The following is a 20,860-nucleotide window of genomic DNA, read 5'->3' as shown; positions in this document are numbered from 1 at the left end:
ACTCAGCTCTGAAGTGACTTACTCCTAAAACCCTGCCAGTTTCTTTGTTAGAAAGCAGAGCTCCAAGAGCATTTTTCAATTAGCCACCTCACTGCTCCAAGTCCTTTTTCTGCGTTCCTTATTTCACACTGCTCTGAAAATGCTGAGCTTCACACTTCCAAAGAAAAAGCCAGTCAGCTAGAACAAACGGGCTCAGGCTGAGCTGCAAGGCAGCACAGGAAAATGTGATTTGGGTTGTAGTGCTGCAGCACTTCGACTGCCATGATTTCTCAATTGATTGTAGCTGGGCTTACAGTGAAACTCTTTGGTGTGAAATCATCCATCGCATCCTAGGCGGCATCAAAAGAAGCATGGAAGTTTCCTCAACACAGGAAGCACATGGACATGATAGAACAGGTCCAGAGGAGTGCCATGACAATGTTCAGGGGACTGTAGAACCTCTGCTGTTAGGACAGGCTGAGGGAGCTGGGGTTGTTCAGCCTGGAGAAATCTCCAGGGAAACCTCATAAGTGACCTTCCAGTACCTGAAGGGGGCTACGAGAAGACTGCAGAGGGACTGTTTGCAAAGGTCTGCATCAACCAGACAAGGGGCAATGGTTTGAAATCAGAGAAGAGATTTAGATTGGTGGTTACAAGCAAGTTCTTTACCATGAGGGTGGTGAAAAACTGGAACAGCAGAGGTTCTGGAGCCAGAGAGGTAGTTGAGGCCACATCCCTGAAGATATTTAAGGTGAGGTTCAACAAGGCTTTAACATGCTTTAGATGACCTTTGGAAGTCACTTCCAACCCAAACCATTCTATAGTTCTATGATCTATCTTCTGCTCACTGTTTCACCAAGTTTCTGGTGCTGAATAAATGAGCAACAGTTTGTGATGATCGCAGAGTCTGTGTTAAAACAGAACAAAACAAGAAAGCTGTGGACACGCAGGTGTGCAATCACAATGAGCCTTCAGGTCCAGTGCTGTCTGAAGGCACAGTGGTGAACTATGAACTGTTTAATACCTTCCTAAGTGATCTGGATGTTGGGATCAAGAGCACCCTCATGAAGTCTGTAGATGACACCAAAATGAGTGGGGAGATTGACACTCCAGAAGGGAGAGCTACCCTCCAAGAAGACCTGAATGCGTGAGCTAGCAAGAACCTTACGAAGTTCACTGGGGACAAAGGTAAAGTCTTGAACCTGGAAGTACATAACACAGGAGTGCAGCTCAGATTGGGGTGCATCTGGCTGGAGAGCAGCCCGGTGGAAAAGAGCTTGGGGGTCTTGGTGGATAACAAGCTCAGTATGAGCGAACAGTGTGCTGCAGTGGCAAAGAAAGCCAATAGGATGCTGGGTTGCACTAATAAGGGCATCATCAACAGAGAGGAGTCATCATCCCATTCTATTCAGTGCTGGTCAGACCACACCTGGAGCACTACCTGAAGTTTTAGTCCCTGCTGCACAAAAAAAGACGTGGACAGGCTGAGGAGTGTCAAGAGGAGGGTTGCAAGAATAATCAGAGGAAGAGCTGCCACATGAGGAGGCTGAGAGAGCTAGGTTTGTTCAGCCTTATGAAGAGAAGCCTTAGGAGAGACCTTATTATCCTGTACAGGTACACAAAGAGTGGCTACCGGGAGGAAAAAGACTGCGTTTTCGCAGAGAGTCCTGTGGGAAAGACAAGGGGTGATGGGGACAAGTTACTGCAGGGGACTCCAGAAGAAAATTTTTCCCCATGAGAACAGCTGGAAACTGGAATTGCCCTCCAAGAGAAGTAGTTGATTCCGCTACATTGGTCAGTTTTAAGACTCAGGCTGACAGGGTGCTGGGCCACCTAATTTCAACTGCACTATCACCTAAGAAAGGCTGGACCAGCTGATCCTTGGGGTCCCCTCCTACCTGGTACTCTGTGATTCTGTGAAATATCATTTTCTGCTACTTCACTTCAGGTTTTCTCCTTTTTGAAGCTACTGCCCAAATGCCAATTTTCTACCAATCTTCCTTTCCAGATCCCACTTACCTGCAGTCATGAATATGTAATCTGCAATTATTGTGCCTTTTTAAAGACCACATGATATTCACAGTCATGCTACAGCATTCCTGTGATTTAGACATGCTGCAGAAAAGGCATTGCCCAACATCTCCAACAAATTCAGCCTCTCAGGAGCAGAAGTGCAGCTGATTAACTGGGCATAGTTTCAGCAGTAGAGCAGGGGGAATGGATTAATATACAGGAAATAAATATCAACAGCTGTACAACAAAGGAGATTTTTTTTTTTCACTCTCAGATCAGAGCTCCACCTGATCAACAAGAAAAACAAAATAGAAATCCTTATAACAACATCAAAGTAGGCAAGGGAGCAGATCAGCCTGACTTAGCTTATCACATCTCACAGGTCTCAGTGCACTTCCAGTTGATAATACCAGAAGGACCTTCCAGTACCATGCTATTCTATTGTACAGAAACAGCCTAACACTTCCAAAAGAACACTGAGGTGCTACAGTGTGTCTGGAGAAGGGCAATGAAGCTTGTGAATGGTCTAGAGTCTTGTGAAGGAACTGGGGGTGTTCAGCCTGGAGAAAAGGAGGCTCACAGGAGACTTTCTGGGTTTCTACAACTCCTTGAAAGGAGACTGGAGCCAGGTGGGGTTTGGTCTCTTCTCCCATGTAACAAGTAATAGGAGAAGAGGAAACAGCCTCAAGTTGCATCAGGGGAGGTTTAGCTTGGACATAAGGAACAATTTCTTCCCCAAAAGGCTTTCCAAGGCCTGGAACAGGCTGCCCAGGGCAGTGGTGGAGTCCCCAACCTTAAAGCAATTGAAAAGCCATGGAGATGTGGTGCTGAGGGACATGGTTTACTGGTGACCTGGAAGTGATGGGTTAACAATTGGACCTGATGATCTTGAAGGTCTCTTCCAATCTGAATGATTCTGTGATTCTGAGAGGGTAACCTAGGCCAGGCAGTTTCTGTACTCAGATGTCATTCATGTCAGGCACAAATGATGGTTTAGTCACAGTTCTTAAAAGCATTTGGAGCCTGGATCCCAAGCAGCATGGTGTGTTTCTATACAATACAGACTTTTGTTACGAATCTTCTCACTGAAGTTACTCCATCAGCAGAAATTGTTGCTGCCGACAGCAGGCTCCACTGAATGACATGTGGATGTAAGTCACTCACTTTTAAAACATATGGCAGAGAGGGAGACTACTGCTCCTTTAAAACAAAGTGAAACCCCTCTCACTTGGTCATTCCATGCAGCTTTAAAAAACAACAAGCAGAACTTCCTCCTGTGTACTGCATGCTCATTAAAGCCAACATGTTGACCCATGTACTGTAAATAGCTGTCCTTCAGAACTAGGTCACACAGCAGCAGCTCCCAGCTCATCAAGTCATTTGCATGATTCCAAGGCACCTTTCCCTAAAACTCAGCCTACACCACACACTTCCTCACCTCTCCCAGCAGCGACCTTGGCCATATTCTGATCTCACTGCAGACCCATGACATTCAAAGCATGGTGCTGCTTTAGGAGTGACAAGCACCGACCTGCTCGCATCAGGAATCGATACACTAAAGCCTTCAATCAGAAACGTCAAAGCCGTTTGAAAATACCTGGTCCTGTTATTAATGGGGTTTAATGGATCCGAATGGAGATGTTTACCTTGTGATTTACTGCAGGGGAGCGACAGATCAATGCCCCTTTATGACATGTCACATCTCATGACAGACTGTTGCCCCATGCGGTTGTATCAGTGGAGATGATGGCTCACCACTTTGCAAACATCTGTGATCTATTAGGCAGCACTTCCACTAGTCTAATATTATCACACTCTGAGCGTCCATCTTTCCTCTGCAGATGAGAGGCATGAAAGCATAAATTAAAACCTTGTGGGTGACAAAAAGTTCTCCCTTGGATTTGCCTTTCCTGAATTAGATGTGAGTGCTCTGACTTGTCCATGCAACTCTGCATGGGAGAATTTAAACAGGTCACTGTCATGGCACGGTTACCCACATCTCCTCCTCTTCTGACACACAAAGGCAGCCAGCACCATGTACCAAATCTCACACCCCCATTCCATCAGTGATCATGCCCCTGCACTCAGCACTGGTGACCCTGCATCTCGAATGCTGGGGTCAGTTTTGAGCCCCTAGCCACAAGAAAGACGTTTAGTTGCTGGAGCGTGTCCTGTTGTTGGGCATCACTGACAGAAGTTTGGACTCATCCCCTTGTTCCTTACCCATTGAGAAGACCCCCTCTCAGTCTTCTCTTTTCCGTGCTGAAGGGCCTCAAGTCTCTCAGCCTCTCAGTATGAGATGAATACTCATGACTTTGTCCTAATGCCAAAAAACAGCTACTATAAAAAGGCGCAGACTCCATTCATTTTATCAGCCCTAACTTACAAATCCAAGAGAAGCAGCAGCTGAAAGTAGTGATTTATTTCTCCACTTCTTTGTTATAAGAATGCCTACAGGCTCTGTTACAGTTGGTTTACTATTTGTTGGAGTCACACACAACACCAGAATGACAAACTGTTGTGTCCAACCTGACCTGGAATGTTTCCAAAGATGAGGCATCTACCACCTCTCCTGGCAACCTGGGACAGTGTCTGATCATTCTCAGTGTAAAAAATTTCTTCCTTTTATCCAGTTTAAATCTCCTTCTTTCAGTTTAAAACCATCACCTCTTGTCCTCTCACAACAGGCTCTGCTCAAAAGTCTGTCCCCAGCTTTCTGATCGGCTCCTTAAAGTACTGAAAGGCCACCAAAAGGTCTTCCCAGAGCCTTCTCTTCTCCAAGCTAAACAACCTCAATTCTCTCAGTTTGGCCTCACAGCAGGGAGGTTCCAGCCCTTTCATCACTGCTGTGGTCTCCTCTGTCCCCACTCCAACAGTTCCAGGTCTCTCTTGTGCTGAGAACTCCAGATCTGGCACCAGCACTGCAGGCAGGCTCTCAGCAGAGAGGCAGAATCCTCTCCCTCCACCTGCTTCCCATGCTCCTTTTGAAGGTATGTGACCAGTAAGATTCTACCAGGAGGTAAGAGAGAGAGAAAGAAGAATATTCTACTCATCCAGACACAGTTTTGCAACCCAGGACTGCAGGCAGTATGGTATAACAATTTGATATCCCATCTGAAGAAACCTCTGTGAGCACCACCAGGAGCATGAAGGTGTCCTGATTTCTCACAAGCTAACCATTCCAGACTCAACTGCATCCAGTAATTACAGGTGAGCCCCAAAAAAATGTCTCTGTGAGAAGTTATGGATGATCAGTGTGTCAGTGAGCTAGATTTGAAATCTATCAGCTCTTGATGGGTAATTTTGTACTACATGAGTAAAGCAAGTTCTAATAACTCACTTGGGACTTCACTCCAGTACTTACAAGCTACGTGCTTTTCATATTCATAAAACAAAACTAATTGCCTTTCATGGATGAAATGTTCTAAGAATTTTTAATCCACATCAGCTGCAAACTCTAAAAATCCATCCCCATATATTTAAAACACTCCCCACCCACTCACTTGCAACATGTTGTTTGCTGCAAACAAACTGTAAGGCAGTGATAATCCATCAGGCTCCTACATTACTATTATTTATATTATCAATTTACAGGTTACTCCTAAAATCAGTTGCCCACATTCTTGCACGCTTAAAATAAACTGAAAACACTAATTACATTTAGCAAGGAGGGAAAAAAGGCAAAATCTTTCATTTCCTACAAAGAAAGCAGTTGACAAGAACAAGTTTACTCCTTAGCTGCAGTGTGCTCCAGAAGATTTTTATGTTCATGTTCATACATGATAAACAAAATATGTTACCAATGAAATCAAACTCTTGCAGCAGACTATTTCATGTGCACGTTTCATGCTCTCCTCTGCTTCTACAGCTACAGAGGTGAGAGCTACGTCCTCTGGAAAACCACCATCATCCCACACATGGAAGTGAACCAGACAGCGAGGAGCCTGCAGCTTCTGAGGGCTGACAGCTCACGTTTTGGAGTGTGAAATGCTTCATTTGGCTGTTCGGCTTTGCAGCCTTCCCTCACACAGCTCTGCAGGGTGACAGCAAGCCCTGCTGCAAGAGGTAGCTAGCTCCAGTCCCATTCCATCTCTCCAGTATCTCCACGGCTTGAAGATCAGTGTCTGGAACACACTAAGTGTTTTCACCACGGGAAGAGGGAAGAGCTGGCTCCTGGTCCACTAGGTAACAGGAATCACTTTTGCCAACGCTGCTGTCATTGGAGAGCTCTGTTGCCAGCTGCCCATTCCAACAAGCCAAGCCTGCTCTGCTCGCTAAGCTGTGTGGCTGAACGTTTCCAAACCATCCTCTCAGGAAACCCGAGAGCAAACCAGGCAACAACCTGAACATGATCCACGTCTGCAATTCCGCCTTCTAAGGGATGAGAAATGCTGATTTCTTGGTCTTCACTAACCCTATTAAAAATTCATTCTGCTCCATTTCCACAGCCCTGTTTCTCATGTGCCTCTCTGCCAGAGCTAAGCCTGAAGAAGACTGATAAACAGAAATGGAAATACCAGAAGTTTAAATCAGGTTTGCAGATGCCTATTTCTGAGAGTGTCAATTTAATTTTCCCATTCAGAAGCTTGCATGACCTTGTTGTGTGACTCTGTAAACCCTTCACCTCAAGGACTGTCCCAGTACATTTCACGTTCCACTGCAACCCCTGTATCACACATTGCATGATAGCCTTAGTGCAGTAAAATTCAAACCAATGGACATCTCTCAGGTGTATTAAGAGTGTGGCTGTGGACAGCAGGTCGAGGGAGGTCTTCCTCTCTCACTGTTCTGCCCTAGTGAGGCCACAGCTGGAGGTACTGGATTCAGTTCTGGGCTCTGCAGTTCAAGAGGGACAATGAACTACTCAAGAGAGCTCAACAGAGGTTTAAGAAGATGCTGAGGGGCCTGGAGCGTTTCTCTGAGGAGGAAAGGCCTGGGACTGTTTAGCCTGGAAAGTAGCAGCCTGAGAGGGGATCTGCTCAATGCTCAGCAAGAGCTAGAGGACAGATGGGCAAGAGGATGGGGTCAGATTCTTTTCAGTCATGGCCAGCAACACGACAAGGGCAATGGGCACAGACTGGAACACAGGAGGTTCCATCTGAACCTGAGGAAAAACGTCTTTGTTGTGATGTTGCTGGAGTCATGGGGCAGGCTGCCGAGAGAGATTGTGGAGTCTCCTTCTCTGGAAGGATTCCAAACCTGCCTGGACATTGTGATTCTGGACAACCTGCTACAGGTGACCGTGCTTTAGCAGGAATGGATTAGATGATCTCCACAGGTCCTTTCCAACTCACACCATGCTGGGATTCTGGGGTTCTGTGACTGTAATATAATCTTGGGAAATAACTGAATCGGTCAGAGTTGGAATGGACCACAAAGATCATCTAGTTCCAATCCCCCCTGCCATGGGAAGGGACACCCTACCCTATATCAGGCTGCCCAGAGCCTCACCCAGCCTGGCCTTAAACACTTCCACTAAGGATGGGCCCTCAGCCACCTCCCTGGGCAACCCATTCCAGGGTCTCCCCACTCTCATGCTGAACAACTTCGTCCTCAAGTCCAGTCTCAATTTCCCCACCTCCAGCTTTGCTGCATTTCTCCTAGTCCTGTCACTACCTGTTAGTCTATAGTCCTTGGACTTACCAGAGCACAGATTTTCAGCACGGCCTACAAACAATCTGGTTTATTTACTAGATACAGCAGGGCAGCAAATCCCAGCAAATGGAAAAGGCTGCTCTAGGGCATTCAGAAAAGTGCAGACTAGGAATGGGAAGGGAACTTCCCAATGCAAACATGGAATATCTTCTGGAGTGTTAAGAGAACCAGTCCTTGCACTTAGAGCTTGCTAATTGACCACACAGGAGATGTCACAGGATATTGGATAACAAATGTTAAACCTACAAAAGCCTTTTTGGCAGTGTGACACTGGTAAGTATTAGTGTCACTGCTTCTGTTTGGGGAGACAAAGAAACCAGCAATGGCACCAGCCTTGCTTGGTTTGCTTGTGGTCAGCTGAGCAACTGAGGTTTGCCAGCTCTGGCCAAGCTTGGCCTCTCCTGGGCATTCCCATATGGGTAAATCAGTACTTTCTCAGTTTCTTTGGGGTTTTATGTTCGTTCACATTGTGCACATCCTTCCTCTGAGCCCAGCAGCAGCAGCAGCAAAGCAACCATCACCAGCATAATGATACATTTTATGAATGAGTGCCCTTTGGAGGTGTAAAGTTTGCCTGAGCAAGGCTGCACTGTTTCAGCTCTCTCCTGGTGATCATCAACAACCTGGAGAGGATTCTGCAAGCCAGCACACTAAAGTTTGCTTCAAGGAGTGCTATAGGTGAACTGTAGCTGGAACCACTCTACTGTGAGGATAGGCTGAGAGACTTGGGGTAGCTCACCCTGGAGAAGCCTCCAGGGAGATCTTACTGCATCCTTTCTGTACTTAAAGGGGGTGGTAAGGGAAATGGGGACAGACTTTCATCAGGATCCGTTGTCACAGAACAAGCGGTAATGGTTCCAAACTAGAAGAGGGAGATTCAGATTAGAGAGAAGGAAGAATTTTTTTACACTGAAGGTGGTGAGACACTGGCCTAGCTTGCCCAGAGAGGTGGTAGACGCCCCTTCTCTGGACTCATTCTGGATCAGATTGTTCAGTGCTCTGAGCCACCTGCTCTAGTTGAAGATGTTCCTGTTCACTGCAGGAGTGTTGGACCAGATGAGCTTTAAATGTCCTTTCCAGCCCAAACCAGCCCATAACTCTGATTCTCTGAAATACCTTGTTAGCTGCAGCAAGACTGAAGGCCAATATCCTATAAAGAACCTGGCTGGGAGAGGATTTTTCATTACCCACTGGCTATGCCAAGTCATTGGCAGAGATGGGGATTTCAAAGGCAGTTTTAATTATAGACGGTAAAACCCACACATGATCAAGCTGAAGTGTCAGAAAACCACCAGAACTGAACACTGACCCGTTTGGGTTGTTTGCTGAACTTTAATCACTCTCCAAGTCTGACAGCTGCTCAAACTTAATTGCTCATTACGCTTGTAAATAAAAACTGATCTCACTCTCTGATTAGCCAGCCATCTTAGAGTTGCCATAACAACTTCTGGTCTAATAAGTGATTTCAGATTTACCATTATTTGGACTAGCAGCAAATTTCACAAAGGTCTGAGATCGCTCTTTTCACTGAAATACCCTTCTAATTAGAAGAACTGAGAACCAGGAGAGAAAGGGCAGCTCAAAGATAATGAGAAAACAAGCTACTTACTGCAGCAGCTTAAACATGAGATAAGGGTACCCCAAAACCCAACACATGCTGGGTCCTGCTTAACCCCTACCTTTCACTGTCAATCATCTTGTTATCACACCTACACCCCATCCTAATCTGCTCAGAAAAGCAGCAGAGAGCACTTGGGTAATAACTGGTCACCATGTGGAGACTGATTCCCAGACTCACTCCAAATGAAATAATCCAAATTAGGAGCCAATTACCTGGTTAAATTCCTTAACACTCTGTTAACTGATTAGAGAGCTTTTTTTGGAGAATACTGCAGAGTTCAGATTCTCATCTTAAAGAGAGGGAAAAGTGTTTGTGCTGCGCCAAAGAGATGTTCCTTTTACCAAGTGCAACAAAAGAATGTTTGGAAGGAAGAGTCATAATGTAGCATCTCATCACTGGATCACCTCAGTCAAAAACCTACTTCAGGCTTGACCTGAGTCTGGACTCTTTTTCTTCTGGAGTACTGTGTCCAGTTCTGGGCTCCGCAGTTCAAGAGAGACAGGGAACTACTGGAGAGATCCCAGTGGTGGCTACAACAAAGATGAGGGGACTGGTGCATCTCTATGAGGAGGAAAGGCTTGAGAGACCTGAGACTCCTTAGCCTGGAGAAAAGCAGCCTGAGTGGGACCTTCTCAATGCTGATCAGTGTCTAAAGGACAAGTGGGTGGGGCCAGACTCTTCATTATTGGTGCCCAGCTACAGGACAAGGGATGATGGGCACAAACTGGAACCCAGGAAGTTCCATTGCTGTGAGGGTGCTGGAGCAGGCTGTCCAGAGAGGCTGTGGAGTATCCTTCTCTGGAGAGATTCCAAACCCTCCTAGACATTGTGATTGTGGGCAATCTGCTGTAGGTGCCCCTGCTTTAGCAATGGGGTTGGACTAGAGGATCTCCAGAGGTCCCTTCCAACCCCCACCATGCTGGGATTCTCTGACATTTTGGACAAGATTACTAATTAAAGCCTTGCAGATGTCTGGGGGAAAGAATTATCTGCATTTCAGGAAGCATTTGGTCACAGCAGCTTAAGTAAAACACCTCTGTTAAAACATTACAGACTCATCCATTAGTCTTAGAAGACAGAGTGATTGGGAGCTATCAAACAGCACAAGCCTGGAGCCCTATTACAGCACAAAGACCTTCCAAATTTTGCTGGCAAAGCTGCTGAAGCCTGCAATTTATTTAATCTGCTCAAGGTAGCTTTTTGTGTTCATGGGCAAGGAAGGACGCCCTTTTCCTTCCAAAAGGAAAACAAATGCAGAAAGCTATAATTGAGGCAAAACTCAAGTTAAAAAAAGTCAGGAAATGTCAGGTTTTTAAAAGAGGTTTTTTTCTGTCTTCACTCAGCTGTGCAAGAAAAGCAAATAATTTTTTTGTTTGTTTGGTTTTGGGTCAAAAGCAGAGCTGGTCACACTTCTTGTAGTAGATTTATCTCCCAAAAGTAATGCTCAACACATCCAAGTGAACAATACCCTCGACACTCCTGCCTACATTTGGGAGATAACAAAATCTTTCTTGAATCCAAATGCCCTGAAAAGTTCTTGTGGTTCAAACAGAGTTTCTAACACCGATCTGTGCCTTCACTTTGTGTACATTTTCTTTGATCTGAGTTTGAACAAAGAATTTCTTCCCAAACTAATTTAACCCAGAAGGCTTCTGAGGACCAGCTGGGGAACAGGCTGGCTCACTCACACAGAATAAACAGGCTATGAACCAGCCCGATTATTCAACAGGTTTCTGCTCGGTATCTTCTCATTTCTGAGTCTCCTGATGCTCTTAGACTAAGCTGCAAAGACTGAGGTGCCAAAGGCTTTCTGTCAATGGAGAGAGGCAGAACCCCAGGTAAATAATCTCTAGGCAGCTGTGCCAGGAATTGTCCAAACAGACAGGCATGGAGTTTTCCTCTGCCCTAATCCCCGGTTTTGAAATTAATGACACATTTCTTTACAATGAAAGTGGTAAAATACTGGAACAGACTGCCCAGTGGTGTGGTTAAGGCCCCATCCGTGGAGACATTCTAGATCAGACTTGATGTGGCCCTGGGCAGCCTGATCTAGTTGGAGGTGTCCCTCCTCACTGCAGGTGTTTCAACAGGATGACCTTTGAGGGTCCCTTCCAACCCAATGTAGTCTGTGAACCTGTGAATTATGGGGCCTGCCCTATAATTCTGGCACATATAGAACACTCATTTCAGTCTAGAGACAATGCTGTCAATTACAGATTGGTTGAGTTTACTGGCATCTCCTCTTCTTGAGCAAAGGAAAGTCTGTCTTTCCAAGATTGGAAGATCTGGCTCCATGAATTAGGTAAAGACATGTTTACCTGTAGGAAAGAACCTGCTCTTAAGGGAAGAAAGACCAGGCTGTATTTAGCCCACACCTAGTCCACATTTAGCCCACATCTTTCATGCTCAAGAGCCATAAATCTCAAAAAAGCCTTTTCCTACCAACAATACCTGAAACAAACGAGCAAAGCAATTGAGAACAGGCAGCAGAATGACTAAGCACAGACAGCAGATAAGGCCTATCTCAGATAGGATTTTTACACTCAGCAACAAGTTTCTTCTACATAGAAATGAATAATTCCCCAGGCAAGTGCAAATGAGAAAATGGAAAACTAGTTCTGCACGATCTGCACAGACTCAGCATATCAGACATAGCGGGGTGGGGAATGGTGTTACTCAGGCTGGCCTTGTGGGTCACTTCCAGCTTCTCAGAGTTCCTACAATGCTTCCTTCTGCCCTGTGTTCTCCAAACATTTATGCTTTTTATTGCCTATACACAGAGATATAGAACAGTTGAGGTTGGAAGAGACCTTTAAGATCACCAAGTCAAATCACTTGCCTTGATCTTACAATCCCACTGCTAATGCTAAACCACTGCCACTAAACCAGTCCCTCAGCACCACATCCACACATCTTTTAAACCTCCCTGGGCAGCGTGTTCCAGTACCTGATAACCCTTTCTGTGAAGAAATTTTCCCTAATATCCAACCTGAACTTCCCCTGGCACAACTTGAGCCCATAAAACACACAGATTTTGAAACAAAGAGAGTGAAATGATTCACTCAGAGTCAATTAAGAAGTGCCAGATGAGGAAGACGATTACCAGACCAACCCTGACGTGCACCAGCCCTGTGGCTACTGGGAAGGGTCCTTCTCCATGAAGGGTCATTTCTCCAAAATTACTGCAACTGCTGCTGTTCCCCCACTGACCATTATCGCCAAGGACACCATGAAATGCCTTGACACCTACAGAGAATTCCATCCAAACCCAATGTAGGTTACACAATCAAAGAGAAGTATGACTAATTTAACCGTTCTTAATTCACAAAGGAAAACATACAATATTTTGTTCGTTTTATTTTGGGGGGTGGGATGAAAATTGGTTTGGATTAAACATAAAATCAGTTGGTAAGGTCTGTGGGGATTTTTCTGTGGGTTTAGCCAAGCATATTTCAGATACGCAGTTTAAAATCTGCCGAGTAGGTGAGCAGAGCTGTCCTCACGCTGCAGCCTCTCACATATAGGTTTATATTGGAAGCATATGGAACATACATTTAAGTGCACTGTGCTGGAAGAGATAAAACTGCATTGCTCAGAAATAGATGCTATAATACCTTCATGAACTACAATCTGCTTTTGTGCCTATAAAATAAATCCAGTCTTAGAAACCTTAATATTAAATGGTATTAGACTAATTATCCAGATTCACGCACGTATGTAGTTTCTCCAAGTTGCCAGATTCATGACTCAGTATTTATTTGCTCATTTAAAAGAACAGATATCCATTTTTCTATTTCATGGAGATTTTCCCTACAACATAATCCATTGTCATGAAATGAAAGCAGATCCAAATAATCTTATAAAACTAAAAGCATTTTATCAGACTCTTTTTGCATGACGAGCACAATTCGTATGAGTGGTGGGGGGCTGGATTATAAGTGACTGACCAGCTGAAAAAGCACCTATAAAAATGCCTCAACTCTGAGGAAAGCACTTCTTGTGTCCTCTTCACTGCAGGCAAAGACAAAAAACAATCATCACCTTTTTTGTATGCTGTGGGCATCTGATAGGAAGAAAAGTTACTGCCACCTTGCACTGAGGAAAGATTTCCTTAGAACAAGGCACAATATTTCAGTGGTTGTGGGTAAATGCAAAGGGCTTTTTATTTTATTATAATGCAATTAATGAAGACAGAGATGATTCAGACCCCAGGAGCATGCAGCAAACATGTAATTTATTGGTACCAGATCCTAAGGTTATGGCGTGCACTTTAAATACTGACTGGGAAAAAAAGGTTTGTCTGTAAAAATATGTTTTCCTTACAGCACAGCAAAGTAGTAAGTTTGCTCTGAGAGGAACTTTGGCTTGTGTATGTGCACAAGAAAGCTGAGTTAATTCCTCCTGCAGGATTACCATGGGCTGCTTGATGTAATTCATCTCTCCATTCTTGCATGCAGCCATCAATTCATTTATTTAGACCTATTTTTTCCCCAAGACTCATAAAAATCTTAAGAAATCCAAAGAAAGGTCTTAAGTGCTTCTTGTGGAAAGGAAAATAAAAAGGTGTTTATACATCCCCCTCAAGCTGAGGCATTTTCTCATCTAAAAAAGACAGAGGAACAAAACAGCAGCTTTGAAACAGACTCTGTCCACCATATTTATTACCAATTTAACAGCCTTGAATGGAAACTGCAAGTGCTCTGATAAAAATCAATTGAAAAGCTGTCTGCCTTGCTGTTGCTTCAATAAAGTGCCTCTGTATCTTTTGCTGAAACCCCGTTTTTGTAGCCTCCTTAAACAATACTCTGTATTAAATCACCACACCATGCCTTTTCTGAAAGCAGACTCCAAGGTGAGCAACCAGACCTGCACCCTTCACTCAAATCTCCCATTAACAGGGACCAGGGATGTGAGCCAGTATCCATACCCCAAGACCCTCAGGACACCTTGATTTCTGCTCTATAGTTAAAAATTAACTTCCAGGTCTTTGTGCATTTAACTCCCGTGCTGGACCTCTCTCCCTAGAGATATCTGGCTATGAGTCAAGCAAAATCTATGCTGTGGCAAGAAAGGCTGACTTCAGCAGCATGCAGAGCCCCAACCAGAGTGCTCACCAAAATAGACCTCAACACTTCCACCCAAGCCCATTTCACACACCACTGCCCCAAGTTAGCCCTTGGCACCTGAGGGAGCTGGTGGGGCCAGCAGCAAGGCTTGGCTGGGATTTAAACAAACAAACACTCTCCTGAAGCCTTTTCAAGGTCTCCAGAGCTTAAAAAAAAACCAACAAAACAACCTCTACAAAATGTACCTGACTTTCCTGTGTGCTCACATGTAAGCCATATGGTCTACATCAAATAAGCAGAATGAGCATAAAAAAGTCACCAGCACTCCACATTCTTGTAATTCAATCAGCTTTAATCACCTCAGATGTTTTTGCTACCCTACGGTGAGGGTATTTGTTCTAATAACCTTGAATAGAGCGGTGACACTTTAAAGATGGCTCCCTTGAACAAAGAAAGATAAAAACACAATTTATGGCAGGATGTTGAATCTCAAGGCAAATTCCCCCTCCTGTAAATTGCAGCTTTTTCCCCAGGCCAGCTCTTCTCCCGACAGCAAGCAGTCTATCTTTGCTGGTTTACTACACATCTTCTGGTACTTCTCCTTACCAATCAGGAATATTCTTCCCAAAAGTCCTCCTCTAGGGATCTGGGCCATTGGATTTACAGCACTAACTGGGAAAAATAAACAGTTCAGTTGTAAGAATGAGGCCAACACCCAATGCTATAAAGGATCTTGTCAGCCCTGACACAGCAGCCTGCAAAACGCATGGGACCCAATTTCATCCTCCAGATTCTTGCCAGCTGTCACAAGGACCTTCTCCATGTCTGGTGTCATGTCCACATCACAAAGCACAAGCTGCCACAGAAAGCTCCAGTGTCCCCCAGGCTCCTCATCCAGTATCACCAGCAGCAGCTGGATTCACTGGGTGCCCAGCACAGAGCACCAGCTAAAATCATCAGTTTCCATACACAGTCTTTGCTCAGGGATCTTCCCAAGAAGCCTGCTAGGAAGTGTTGGAGTCGCCTGGAGATGTTAAAAAATAGACTGGATGAGGCACTTAGTGCCATGGTCTAGTTGACTGGACAGGGCTGGGTGATAGGCTGGACCGGATGAGCTTGGAGGTCTCTTCCAACCTGATTCTATGATTCTACGAATCACTGAATAGTATGGTTTGGAAGGAACCTTTAAAGATCATCTAGTCCAATACCCCAGACCACCAAACAAAAGTGACATTGTGAGGGGCTGAAGGGGCTACAAGAACAGATGCATTAAGAAGAGTTTGGCCAGCAAGCCAAGGGAGGTTCTCCTCCCCATGTACTGCGCCCTAGAGAGGCCACAGCTGAAGTACTAAGTCTAGTTCTGGGCTCCTCAGTTCAAGAGAGACAAGAAACAACTGGAGAGAGTCCAGTGGAGACTACAAAGATTCTGAAGGAACTGGAGCATCTCTCTTGAGAAGAAAAGGCTTTAGCAGAGAGGTTGGACTGTCTAGTCCAGAGATCCCTTCCAACCTCCACTATGCTGTGTTTCTAAGTCCCATGGGATGTGAAAAACAGTATTTGCTCATAAAGCCCTTGGGAAGTAATGGATTCTGCTGCAGAATCCTGGGGAAGATTTTTATCTTACAAGTAAAATGAGGCAATTATCTCCCTACACTGCAACCTCCAGGTAAAAAGCAACATGGAATGTGTAGAACAGTTTAGAAGTTCAGGAATCTCAGGCTGACTGCCTTCCCAACCTCAGCCCTGTTGATAACCACCATCTCTCCTAAGCAGAGGACTTCACTAGAGACTTAAGGACAGTTCAGTGCCCACAAGTCAACTGAAGCTGTTAAGCAAAAATTAAGTGAGGTTTGTAATTAGTAGCCCAGGTGATGTCTTATAGAGTTTCTGTTATGTGACCACTGCAAGGAAACTAACTAAAGGCTATCATAAAGGCCATCCTGAAAATCAGGTAGCTTTCAGGGAGGAGGAACCTGGCTGCCATTTGAACTGGCACTTTAGATGCAGGAGACTCCATCCATCTCCATTACAAATCCTCTGAGCGCATCCTAGCATTACTTTTCCCACATTAAGCAAAAGAGTTAACATAAAAAGCCTGTCTAGCTTCACACATTATCCAGCTAAGAGAAGGAGAAAATAGAAAATCCCTCGTATTACCTCTCTTAGCTCTCCCCAAACCTCCTCCGACATCTCTGTTCTTTCAGACCTGGCATTTATCTGAAGACATTGTCTGGCCCTAATTAAATCTTCATGTGAACCACTGCTACTTTCTGGCAGAGAACGTGCATTCTTGGTGTGCTGATGGACCTACATAATTTTCCACGCTGCTCCCGTATGGTGAGTGTTAGGCCTTGCTTGAAAACATCACAAGTGTGTTCAACACAATATGTTTAAACAGAAATACAAATTTATTCTGTTTCTTTTAAAGAATGAAGAGAAACATAAGTGAAAATTATATTCCACAAGCTCATTGAAATAAAACAACAACAACAACAACAACAAAAAACACCCAACAAACCAACAAGAGCCAAAAAAACCCCAACAAACTACCACCAAACTGTGGAAACACTGGGCACAGTGCAGCCTCTGAGAACAAGGCATGCTTTTGTTTTCCTGTTTTCTTGTAAAGGCAAAGCTGGCAGTGACAGGACAAGCAGAAAAAAAAATTCTTCCAAAGTATAATCTGCAGCTATCTCTTTCTCACCCCACCCTGGGAAGATGATAAAACATTTCTTCAAGTGCAGCTGAATTTGAAGCTCGAGGAGGGAAGATTTAAACTGGATATTAGGAAGGAATTCTTGATGTGAGAGTGGTGAGACAATAGAACAGGGTGTCAAGGGAGGTTGTAGATGTGCTCTCCCTGGATGTGTTTAAGGCCAGGATGAGGCCTTGAGCAACCTGCTCTGGTGGAAGGTGCCCCTCCCAATGCCAGGAGGGTTTGGAACTAGATGATCTTTAAGGTCCCTCCCAAACCAAACTCTTCTATGAATCTATGAATTTTGCGTTAAGGGAAGTTGCACTATAAGGCACTCGCACACATCTGACCTTATGTAGTCATAAAATCATAGAATCATTAAGGTTGGAAAAGACCTCAAAGACATTAAGTCCAGCCATCAACTCAACACCACCCCAGCCACTAAAACATCTCCCAAAGTGCCATGTCCAGACATTTGTTGAACATTCCTAGGACTGGTGACTCCACTACATGATTGTGTTGTTCTGGCAAAGTGGGGAGGGGAAGGCAGGGTTGGAGCTGGCATCTCCATGCCCACAGTGCCAACACCAGCACCATTTCTGCCAGACACAAGAAACCAGCTCCACAACTGGGGAGTAGCCAGCAAGGTTTGGGCTGCACTCCTTTTTCCAAGGAGTTACATGGAAAAGACAAAGTGTGATGGGCACAAGTTACTCCTGGGGAGATTCCAACTGGAATCCAGAAGAAGATTTTTCACAATGAGAACGGTTAGGGATTTGAATAATCTGCTAAGGGAAGCAGTGGATTCCCCCACATTGGACAGTTTTAACACTCAGCTTGACAGGGTGCTGGGTGACTTCAAGTAAACTAGACTACCACCTAGAAACACTAGACCAGATGATCCTTGGGGTCCCTTCCAATCTGGTATTCTGTGATTCTGTGATCTTCCTCTGGTGAACCCTCAGAGCTCTGTGCTTGAAGTCTCCAAGTTGTCAGTGACTCATTCCAAGAGAACAAGGGCTGTAAGAGCCACAAAAATCTTTGCTCTCCAGAGACAGGAAAGCAGAAGCCCAGAAAAGCAGATTTTACTGCTAACCTCTACTAGCAATTCTTAAGTCTTAAGAAAGCCCTTTTAAAACCACTTACTGAGGCTAAAAGCATCTGACAATAACTAGATGAGAAATTAGTGCCTCCCCTCAGCACGTTGCAGAAGGCTTGTCCAAGTAGCAAAGCAGCCAGCTGTCCCAGCAGATGTGGTCAGATGGCCAAAGACAACAAAGCAAATTCACTTTAAAATCGTAGTTAACTTTCAGTGTTCTCATTATCATCTGCCAACTCTCGGCACTCCTCTCCCTAAGCAGAAGAAATAAACACCCCAGATGGCTAAAGAAAAACAGCAAGCTATACATATGCTCCATATAGTCTGACAAAGCAAGAGTCCACCCATCTTCAAAGCTCAGTGCGAGACTCCAAGGGGTAGAAGCTCTACAAGGGGATGTCTCTGTATGTATGGGTGAAGCAATCACTACAAAAGAACTTCTGGGCTTTGAGGCCACAGCCAAGTTATCTGCAAAATCCTGCCACTTTAATTTCCCAAGACCCAAATCTTCCATCATTCCATCAATCAGTGAATAGCTATACACTAAACAGACACAGCTATACATTATACTACATGTGGCCCCTAAATAAAACATTGGAATGACTGCTGGTTAGGAAACAAATCAAGGAAACTAAAAGCATGGTTTCAGTGAGAGGGGTTGCTAGCATAAGCACGTTCAACGCAACACTGCCTTGGCTTCTGGGACTGTACACCACAGTCCTTGCACCACAGGAACCTGAGCCAGCCTGCTGCTCCTTTCCACTGCAATGTGAGAGCTCTTGCATTTCGTCACGGCTAAGAGATGAAAGCAGGAGGCGGCAGCAGCCCACCCAACCATGGGCAAGTTAGCAAACTCTGCAGAAGTGGCTCCCAGGCTTTCTCATGTGGTCCCAGATGTGGCAACCCAGACAAAAACCATACTTGCCACAGTTGAGAGTGAACACATCTGTGAGAGGGCGTGAGAAGGCTCAGCAACCCAGAAAGGCCTTGGTCAGCGACGCAGTAAAAGTGCACTCAAAATAACCTGCTTAATGTCACCAAACCATTAGCAAACCCACAATTCAAGCTCTGGGCTGAAAACCACGTGTCTACTTGCACCTCTGAACACCATCACCCTGTCTGCATACGCACAAGCCCAGGGAGGTTTCAATACCTTGGAAAAATGGGGGCTGAACGACAGGGCCACTCTGTAACATGGCATTGACAGCAAAAGAAGCAGTGGGATGCAAAAACTTCCTTTCATCCAACAACCATCTTGAAAGAGTCACTCCCTCCTCATGGCAAACAGCCTGCCCAAAGCCACCACTACCCTGACAGTTTTCTGCTATCCACAGAGCCCTCTGGATCCACACAAACCGCTGTTAATGCCTACACCAACCCTGAAAGCCCACCACCACCCCCGGAGCCTGTATCAATTCTGGAAACTCTGTTACCCTCAAAGGCCCTCTCACACCTCCAGAGACATCCACTAGGCCCCACAGATGCTTTCTGGCCTCCAGAGCACTCCATCAACACCCAGAGATCCCCACAATCCCCAGAGACCTTCACTAAGCCTCACTGAACATCCTCAATGGCTTCAGAGGCCCTCACAGGCCCTCACAACACCTCCCACCAACTCAACACCTCACGGAATCCCAGAGCCCTGCTTCTCATCAAGAGCACTCTCTGGGCCCTCAAAGACCCTCTCTCTGCCTCCACAGCTCCTCACTAACCCCCAGAACGCTTCCTGAAGCTCACAAACCGCTCCTCGCCTCCAAAGCATCTCACTGACCCCTATAACTGGCCATCACAGAACCCTCAGTGTCTCCACAGTAGCTTAGCGAGAGCCCAGAACCCTCCCTGGGTACTCACCAATCCCCACACTGCTCGCTGGGCCCTCACAGATCCCCCTCTGACTCCATAGATCCTCATCGATCCTCACATCCCACCTCTACCTGCACCCCTCCGACCGCCCCAGAGGCCCCGATAGCTTTCCAGGCCCTTCCGCACGCCCCTATACTCCCCAAGCCGCCTTACCGAGGCTCTGCCCCACCGGGGTGCTGAACGGGTTCCCCAGCAGAAACTCCATCTTGGGATGACAACAAACAGCGGCCCGGCGGCGCCCTCCCTCCCCCACCCCGCCCTGACTGACAGCGGCAGGCACCTACAGCATTTCGTTCTGCCAGCTATGGCCCGCCTTCTCGCAGTCGATTGGGCGGTTGCAGGAGGCCCCGTTGCGTCATAGGTTAAAGAGCATGTCCATCACTGTCAAGATAGGGGTCCGCCCCCGAGGCGTCCTGCCTCTTTGCACGCCCTCCAGTTGATTGACAGCAGGAACACGGCTACTGCCATTCTCCATTGGGCAACTGCCAAAGCATTCTCTAATCTTATCGGACAAGGGAAACGTCAATCATGTGAACCTCCTCCCTCCCCAGGGGGCACGGTGCGGGAGCTGATTGGCTGACACGGATTTCTGGCGCTGTGATTGGCAGCCAGCCTTCCCACCCACTCCCTAGCCATTGGCAGCTGAGTCTGTCACGTGGCCGCCCTTGGCAACGCGACTGGGCTTCCTTAGCAACCAGGGCCGAGGCGCAGGCTGGGACGCCGAGCGGGCCTGACACCTCGGGGACCTGCGGGGTGAGAGCTCCGCCGGGCCGGAATCGTATTCTGAAGGCGTCTCGGGACAAGTCCTCTGCGTCAGGGCCACCCTCATAGGCAGAGTCAGTATCCTCTGGGGGTGTCAAGGCCGTGGC

General features: G+C 46.0%; 1 protein-coding gene across 3 annotated transcripts in view; it reads right to left on the bottom strand.

The window, feature by feature from the left end:
• TOM1L2 (target of myb1 like 2 membrane trafficking protein) overlaps window positions 1–20,223 on the bottom strand; it is a 68,492-nt gene extending 48,269 nt beyond the window's left edge. For all 3 annotated transcript variants that reach the window (XM_064153557.1, XM_064153558.1, XM_064153559.1), the window contains exon 1: window positions 20,145–20,223. In XM_064153557.1, the coding sequence (XP_064009627.1) occupies window positions 20,145–20,196 (52 nt within the window). In that variant the 5' untranslated portion in view covers window positions 20,197–20,223. The remainder of the gene's footprint in view (window positions 1–20,144) is intronic.
• Window positions 20,224–20,860: the final 637 nt, after the last annotated feature.

This window comes from Pogoniulus pusillus, chromosome 13 (genome assembly GCF_015220805.1).
Source record: "Pogoniulus pusillus isolate bPogPus1 chromosome 13, bPogPus1.pri, whole genome shotgun sequence".
NCBI lineage: Eukaryota > Metazoa > Chordata > Aves > Piciformes > Lybiidae > Pogoniulus > Pogoniulus pusillus.
Note: the sequence above shows the minus strand (reverse complement) of the source record. Positions and strands in the feature narration are given on the sequence as shown.